Consider the following 8,781-nt stretch of genomic DNA (forward strand, 5'->3'; position numbering starts at 1 on the left):
AAGGAAAAGTTTCTTACCGTCCTTTTTTATTTAAATATTACAGAGAGAGGCTACATAATCCAGCCACTTGGACAATGGCGTTGTCCACCCCCACCCCACCCCCGTCTCTCCCACTTCCTCATTTGTCACTTCTACTGGTGCTGCTAGGTGGCCTCTGTCTTTGAGCTCTTTGGTCTCCAGCTTTTAAGGCTCACCAGGTTATGGGAGATAAGGGGTCTGGAATGGTTTCTAAATACACCATGTCAGACAGCTGCCGTCACAATCCTGTCTCCTACTCTTCCATTATTTCCCAACTTTCCCCCTAATCTGCCTCTGGCGGGGTCAGGATAGGGAGGCAGTCTCCACCATTCCTCCTCTACCCAGTCCCAGACATTATCCATGCTCACCCACAAAAAAAAACCCAAGTTCACATTAAATCCATACCTTTTGTTAAGCTTCACATTGATCTCACAAAACAGCATGCAAGCTTTTGAGAGACAGAAGAGCAGTAGGTTGGGGTGGGTAGAGTGAAAGGTTGGCTGATGTTGGAGCCATAGAGTCTTCCCTTAATCATAGTCCTAAAATGGCTAAGGATGCTTTTACACAAACAGCTTTCTCTTCACCAGTCCTATCTTCCTCCTCTGCAACCTGCCCACTGCCTCCTTCACCTGATTATTCCTCAAACAATAGATCAAAGGATTCAGAAATGGTGTAATTGCAGTAAAGAACAGTGTTACTACTTTAGTAACATGTGATTGACTTTCTCCACTTGGAACTACATACATCCCAGCCACCGTGCCATAGAAAAGGGTGACCACCACCAGGTGGAAGGATATGGTGGAGAAGGCTTTCATCCGACTGCCTCGTCTAGAAGACTTCATCAGCGTGAGAATCACAGCACCATAGGATAGCACAACAAAGAACAGGTTGCCTAGAACAATGAGACCATCCACAGAAAACTGGCAGATAATGGGAATATTTCCGACAGGCGGGCAAGCCAGTGAGAGAATTGGCCCCGGATCACAAACAAAGTGGTCAATGATGTTGGGGCCACAGAAGGACAACTTGGAGATCAAAGTAACTGGAACAATGTGCCATAGAAAGCCCGAAACCCAACAAGTGGCCACCAGGACATAGCAGGACTTGTGGGACATCATTTGTGGGTAACGCAGTGGGTGGCAGATAGCCAAGTACCGATCCAAAGCCATGGCTGACAGGAAGAAGCACTCTGTGTGTCCAAGAGAGAAGAAGATGTAGAACTGAAGGAAGCACTCATGGAAGGAAATGACGCCACATGGGAATGCCAGGTCAAAGAGCATACGGGGCACAGTGGTGGAGACGTAGCATATCTCTAGCCAGGAGAAATTGCTCAACAGGATGTACATGGGTAGCCGGGCCAATTGGACATCGGCATGGACCAGCATGATTATGGTGATGTTCTCAGCCAAAGTGAGGATGTAGAGCACAGCAAAAATGGCAAGGAGCAAGTGCCGCTTCTGCTGCCCAATTTGAAAGCCCAGCAAAATGAATTCCTCAACTGTGCTCCCATTGGCCAACTCCATCTTAAATGAGAGAAGTGCTATCACAAACACTCACTAAGTGGTGTACATAATACCGTTGTCAATAACACAAGGATAAACACAGTGAAACTTAAAAACAAATGTTGGTAGCCAAGATATAGGTACACAGCATATTCTAGGCTGGGACCAAAATAGTGTTATTATGTAATCTTAAGGATTTGATTAATGGCACTGGTCTTGAATTATTAGGAATAAAATCATATGGAGAGATGCCTTCTACTGAGACAGACCACTGGTTCATCTTCCTCAGTATTGTCCACACTGATTTGAAGCAGCTCTTGAGGTTTTCAGTCAGGGGTCTCTCTTTCCAAGTCCTAACTGAAGATTATATAGCTTGAACCTGAGTCCCGCTGCATGTCAAACAGCTGCTCTGTCATTGAGCCAAGGCACTTGCCAAGTATTCTAAACTCACCTAAGTCTGCTGAAACGTGTATAGGTGGGAACTGGAAGAAAAGTTACTCCACTGTTGTCAGAATGGTATGTCAGATTATGGAATAATTGAATACTTGTTACTTCTGTTCTGGCATATCCTCTCTTGTGCTGGTGGTGTTGATCTGTAAGCTTCTCTGGGACCCTCTGGGGTAGAAATGGTACAAACAGAAAAATAAGTAAATAATAGTAATTATTTCTTCCTTCTCTCACACATCTGATATTCCCTCCCCATAATCTTATCTCTTGTGAAGAGATGCATCCCTCTGTTTCTTACTCCAATCTACTTTGCCTTAGTAAAGGTTTCCATTTCTTCACCTGAACAGCATGCAAGGCGTCAATCCATCCAGCAGAAGGCTCACCACAATGGTGAGTTTGCAGTGTGTGTTGTGTGTGAAAGAAGTACCTAGTTGCTTCTGGCGTCTTTCAGCTGTGACACTGTGTGGGTTGGGTAGAAAGATGTGGTTGTTCTGCCCGTGGACCAAAGCTTGGATGCTGATGTTATTTATTCAACAGCCCTTGGGGACGTGCGTCTCAGGAATATTACCATTGTCTACCAAAACAGACTGTCTTTGAGGACACGCCATCTTAATTTGCTGTGGTGAAACACAGGAAATTTCCACAGGTAGTTAATTGTCTGTTGTTTTGAGCTGAAGATGCCAAATTGTTCAGGGTGGTAGACACAGGATTGTGAGGAGTTCCCAAGGGGTCTCATAAAAACAAAGGAAAGTGTATTAAGAGAGAAAAGGTAAATAAGAGTAAAGTGAGGCATAACTTCACATACACACTAATTAGGTCTGGATTGGCAGGAACTGACCAGGAAAGAGGTTTTGGTCTTGTAATAGGCAGATTCATGAAACAGCAGTATGTGGCAGTTGTGAAAAGGGAATTTCTTGTTAGGGGTCATTAGGAAAGGGATTGAAAGTAAAACTGTCCAAATCGTGGCCATATTATTAGCATACAGTTTTGAGTTTTCTGAAATAAAATAACATCCCAATTGATACAAATGTAAAGATAAGATGATACTGCCATTCCAGGCAATCAAAAGCTTTATTAATGTCCAAAGAAAGTAACGAGAAATGACGGTGATGTAAAGATAACATCAAGCAATCTTTGAATCGGGTCGAAAATACGTCTGCAGGGGATAAACCCCATTTGGTCAGAATAGATGAGTCTCTAACAACCAAATTTTGCTGCAATGCCAGAAAAGAAGAAAACATTTTTTGATCTTGATTCAATAATGTAATAGGACAGAGGTTTTCAACGTTTCTGAGTCCACAGCTCCTTTGACCAACAGCATTCTTTCTGTGGCATCCCTGTGGGCTTCAGGAGCCCAGTTATGACACCCCTTGCCTGCAGCACTGGCAGCTTCTCACCCTTTTTAAACACCCTCCCTTGTGAAGTGTTTCCTCAGCCTCCTCTCCCCTCTCCTTGGGAGTCCTCCGGGCAGCCACAGGTCTTTGGGCTGCCCCCTTCCCCAAAGAGAGGTGCTTCCTCACACTGACCCAAAAATTGGAAGGGGTGGGAAGAGGCAGAAAGTGTTTCCCGCCATTTCCCCCTGGGCCTTCACATCTGATATTCAAAGGTATTCTGCTGCCAGCAGTGGAGGTGTCCCAGAGACCTCATGGCTAGTAACCATAGTGAAATATACTCAGAGTCGCAAAGTGATTTCATGCTCTTTATTCAGCTCATAGTGGTGAGGAGGAATGAATGAATGTCCCCTCAAAGTATCTGCTTTATATACATTATTTACACAATGGGCTGCACATGATTGGCTAATTCCGGAATTCTACTGTAAGCCAATCAGGTTGTGGATTCACTTTTATCTGGAGCATGATTGGGTGGTTCCTGCCAACCAATCATACTGCTGCATTGTTCTAGGACCAATCAGACTGCTGCATTCTGAATCCTATTGTTCTAGGACCAATCAGACTGCTGCCTTTTGGATCCTATTGTTCTAGGACCAATCAGACTGCTGCAGTTTGGATCCTATTCAACTCAGTACATAACACATAGGTAGCCTTATCCTCCATTAATACTTCTAACCCTCTTTTAAAGACTTTCATGTTAGCAACCATCAATGTGGTGGCTGCAAATGTTATAGATTAACTAGATGCCATGTGAATCTTCCTACATTCAGTTTCTTTGGTTATGAAAATGGGAGAAAACCTTCACAGCAACTACTTTCTCTGCACCATACATAATCTTATGCAACTTTATCGTGTCCCACCATACCACTTTTTCGAGACTCAAAATCCCTAAATTTTGTAACCCTTCCTCATAGGGGTCTCTCTCCAGTTCCTTCCATCATTTCAGTTGCCCTTTTCTAAAGCTTTCCTAACTCTACAATATTCTCTTTCTGTGTGGTGGCTCTACACACTATCTAAATGTGGTCCAGCCATAAATTGGAATAACGGCACTACGATATTAGACACTTAAAGAGACCTCTGATGCATCTGGCACTACCAACCTGGTCTCACAGTGGCCAACCAAGATGCTTATAGGAAACTCACAAGCAAGACCTGAAACAGCACTCTTCCCATTTCCTAGCACCTGATATTCAAAGGCATACCACCTCTGACAGGGGAGAAAGAGCATAGCCATTGTGGCTAGCAGCCATTAAGAGACCTATCCTCAATTAATGTGTCTAACCTTGTTTTAAAGGTGCCCAAGTTGAGTGGGATAAATCCAGCCTCGTATAACCAATATGCTTAACTCTAATTAATGCAGGACACAGGTGGAGCTGTGGTCTAAACCACAAAGCCAAGGGCTTCCTGATCAAAAGTTCGGCGGTTTGAATCCCCATGATGGGGTGAGCTCCCATTGCTTGGTCCCAGCTCCTGCCAACCTAGCAGTTCGAAAGCATGCCAAAAAGTGCAAGTAGATAAATAGGTACCGCTCCTGCGGGAAGGTAAATGGCGTTTCCGTGTGCTGCTCTGATTCGCCAGAAGCGGCTTAGTCCTGCTGGCCACATGACCCGGAAGCTCTCTGCGGACAAACGCAGGCTCCCTTGGCCAGTAAAGCGAGATGAGCGCCACCACCCCAGAGTTGTCCGCGACTGGACCTAACTGTCAGGGGTCCCTTTACCTAATTAATGCAGGAAAGGCTTAAGACCTTAGAGTAAGCTGTCCTGCCAGGCCTAGCTAGGTCACACACCCTCACCTTAAGAGGAAGGTTTACCAAACTCTTTCTTCTCCCATCTTTCCATCATGTAACCAACCATAAGGATATCTGGACTGGCTGCTCCAAACCCAGACCACATGCTTTAGCAAGCAATCTTTGTGTTTCTATACAAATCATTTAGAAACTTTTACCCCTTTTTGTGACCTAAGTCAAACTGCTTGTCTTTTCTTGCTGCTGTATGGAAAAGCACATGAATCTGACCTTTGAAGAGCTTGTAAGGAAATCATTTTTAACTTACCAAATGTGTGTTCTTTTTCTATGCTAAGGGAAGTGGGAAACTTTGGAAGAAAATTGGAAGGGGGCTGTTTTAAAGGTCTAGCAGCCTCTTTGCTACATGTTTTGTAATTTTAAATCTCTGCTGGGTCTCTCTCTCACCAAAGGGTTCTTGCCCCAAATCTGGATCCTAGGCCCTGGACAATTTAGTGCTTTCCGCTCAAAATAATGGACAATTACCTGTGGAAATTTCAATGTGTTTCACCACAGCAAATGAAAATGGCCTGTCCCCAAAGAGCATTTGTTTTGGTGAATAATGAGAACGTTCCTTAGAGACACATCTCCAAGGGCTCTTGAAAATATAACATTAGCATTCAAGCATTAGTCCACAGACAGGCCAACCATCTCTTTCCACAGAGTACACCCAGTTCACAGCTGAAAGACACAGGAAACAACCATATATTTCTTTCACACGCAACACCCTCTCCAAACTCGGACACAGCCATTGTGGTGAGCCTTCTGCTGGATGGATCAACCCAACCCAACATGCTGAGATACAGAAACTGAAACCTTTACCAAGGCAAAGGAGACTGGGGTGAGAGACACAGAGGAATTAATTTGAATGGGCTCCCTTCTCCAGAAATAAGATTATGGGCAAATAAATGTTGATTCGCCATTATAAAGCATCACCTGAGAGGATCATCACGTACTTACTTATCTATTTGTAGCTTTTCTACCCAATTTGTAATCCCAGAAAAGCTTACAGACTAATAACAACAACAATAGAAAGAGCACCTGCCTTAGGGAGAGAAACAAGATGGCTCTGTGGTCTAAATGACTAAGCCACTTGGGCTTAGCGATTGGAAGGTCAGCGGTTCAAATCCTCACAATGGGGTGATCTCCCGTTGCTCTGTCCCAGCTCTTGCCAACCTAGCAGTTCAAAAGAATGCCAGTGCAAGCAGATAAATAGGTACCGTTGTGGCGGGAAGGTAAACGGTGTTTCCGTGTGATCTGGCTTCTGTCAGTGTTCTGTTGTGCCAAAAGCGGTTTAGTCATGCTGGCCACATGACCTGGAAAGCTGTCTGTAGACAAACGTCGACTCCCTCGGCCTGAAATGAGCATCACAACCCCTTTGACTGGACTTAACCATCCAGGGGTCCTTTACCTTTACCTTTACCTTTACCTTTACCTTTACCTTTACAGAGCTGTCCTAAGAATTACTCAGAGATGGTGTCCAACAAAATTTGGAGGTCTAAAATGTATCTACCCCACATTTAGAAAGACCTGCAGTATTCCGTATTCTCAAATATTACTCACATAACAATGAGGATAGGGGGACTTTTCTTCCAGTTTCCTGTGACATATATTTTAGCAGTCTTAGATAGCTTCAGAATACTTGGGAAAGGCCATGGCTCAATTCTAGAGCAGCTGCTTTGAATAAAGAAGGTCGCAAGTTCAATCTCCAGGTAGCTCTGGGAGAGAGAGACCCCTCTCTGAAGGCCTTGAGAGTCTCTGCCAATAAGTGTGGACAATACTGAGGAAGATGAACCAATGTTCTGACTTGTTGTAAGGCAGCTTCCTATATTCCTAATCCTTCAAGACCAGCATAATTAATCAAATCCTGATGATTGCGTAATAGCATATTTTGGACATAAGCAGTATAATCTGGCTGCAATTTATTTGTTTTTCAGTTTTCTCTCTATGCAATTATGTACACAAAGGGTCTTCTGAGCAAGCAGTCTATCAGTTTTTTTCAATAAGTAAATGAATACATAAATCAATAAAGGTAAAATGCATGGAACCTAATCACTAGTTATATGTCATACAGTGATACCTCGGGTTAAGAACTTAATTTGTTCCGAAGGTCTGTTCTTAACCTGAAACTGTTCTTAACCTGAAGCACCACTTTAGCTAATGGGGCCTCCCGCTGCCGCTGCACCTCTGGAGCACGATTTCTGTTCTCATCATGAAGCAAAGTTCTTAACCCGAGGTAATATTTCTGGGTTAGCGAAGTCTGTAACCTGAAGCGTATGTAACCTGAAGTGTATGTAACCAGAGGTACCACTGTATCTGATACCTAATTAGAACAAATAGGTACTTCTCGATAATAATCATATGTAAGTTAAGATGAAGATGGAAGGAGGTTGGCTGTACTTCTGCCCTCCTTAAAGACCATGACTACTCATCATTTGCTTTCGATGGAGACAGAGAGAGAGACAGGCAGGCAATACTTCTTAATGGTTTGCAACAGTGCTTCTCTTCTCTCGTTCAAGATGGAGTTGGCCAATGGGAGCACAGTTGAAGAATTCATTTTGCTGGGCTTTCAAATTGGGCAGCAGAAGCGGCACTTGCTCCTTGCCATTTTTGCTGTGCTCTACATCCTCACTTTGGCTGAGAACATCACCATAATCACGCTGGTCCATGCTGATGTCCAATTGGCCCGGCTACCCATGTACACCCTGTTGAGCAATTTCTCCTGGCTAGAGATATGCTACGTCTCCACCACTGTGCCCCGTATGCTCTTTGACCTGGCATTCCCATGTGGCGTCATCTCCTTCCATGAGTGCTTCCTTCAGTTCTACATCTTCTTCTCTCTTGGCCAGACAGAGTGCTTCTTCCTGTCAGCCATGGCTTTGGATCGGTACATAGCCATCTGCCACCCACTGCGTTACCCACAAATGATGTCCCGAGACTCCTGCTATGCCTTGGTGGCCACTTGTTGGGTTTCGGGCTTTCTATGGCACATTATTCCAGTTACTTTGATCTCCAGGTTGTCCTTCTGTGGCCCCAACATCATTGACCACTTCGTTTGTGATCCGGGGCCAATTCTCTCACTGGCTTGCCCGCCTGTCGGAAACATTCCCATCATCTACCAGTTTTCCATGGATGCTGTGGGTATTTTAGGCAACCTGTTCTTTGTTGTGCTATCCTATGGTGCTGTGATTCTCACCCTGATGAAATCTTCTAGACGAGGCAGTCGGATGAAAGCCTTCTCCACCATATCCTTCCACCTAGTGGTGGTCACCCTTTTCTATGGCACAGTGGCCGGGATGTATGTAGCTCCAAGTGGAGAAAGCCAATCGCAGGCCACCAAAGTAGTAACGCTCTTCTATACAACAATCACACCATTTCTGAATCCTTTGATCTATTGTCTGAGGAATGATCAGGTGAAGGAGGCAGTGGGCAGGTTGCAGAGGAGGAAGATGGGACTGGTGAAGAGAAAGTTGACTTGGTAAAAAAACAAAAAAACACAATGTTAGCCGTTTTAAGACCTTGACCCACTGCTCTTCATTGATTTTACTGATGCACCTGTATCATGATTTTCCTGTGACATTTTATAAGATTATGAATTTCTGTACATGAGATTTACTGTAGCAGACCTTAGATAAATATTTTT

The 8,781-nt window shown here is 44.2% G+C and overlaps 2 protein-coding genes across 2 annotated transcripts in view; one reads left to right on the forward strand and one right to left on the reverse strand.

Annotated features, from left to right (window-relative positions):
- Positions 1–578: 578 nt before the first annotated feature.
- Positions 579–1,541, reverse strand: LOC310747340 (olfactory receptor 11H6-like; the record flags this gene model as incomplete). The annotated part of the gene is made up of 1 exon (XM_083581706.1): positions 579–1,541. The coding sequence occupies one exon, from the start codon at positions 1,539–1,541 to the stop codon at positions 579–581; it is 963 nt and encodes a 320-aa protein (XP_083437832.1).
- Positions 1,542–7,657: 6,116 nt separating this feature from the next.
- LOC310747341 (olfactory receptor 11G2-like) overlaps positions 7,658–8,781 on the forward strand; it is a gene marked incomplete at both ends in the record, with an annotated part of 7,804 nt that continues 6,680 nt past the window's right edge. Inside the window, one exon of the mRNA XM_083581707.1 lies at positions 7,658–7,992. Coding sequence (XP_083437833.1) covers positions 7,658–7,992 — 335 coding nt within the window. The remainder of the gene's footprint in view (positions 7,993–8,781) is intronic.

The sequence above is a fragment of the Podarcis filfolensis genome (assembly GCF_964270895.1).
Source record: "Podarcis filfolensis genome assembly, chromosome: 13".
NCBI classification, from domain to species: Eukaryota; Metazoa; Chordata; class Lepidosauria; order Squamata; family Lacertidae; genus Podarcis; species Podarcis filfolensis.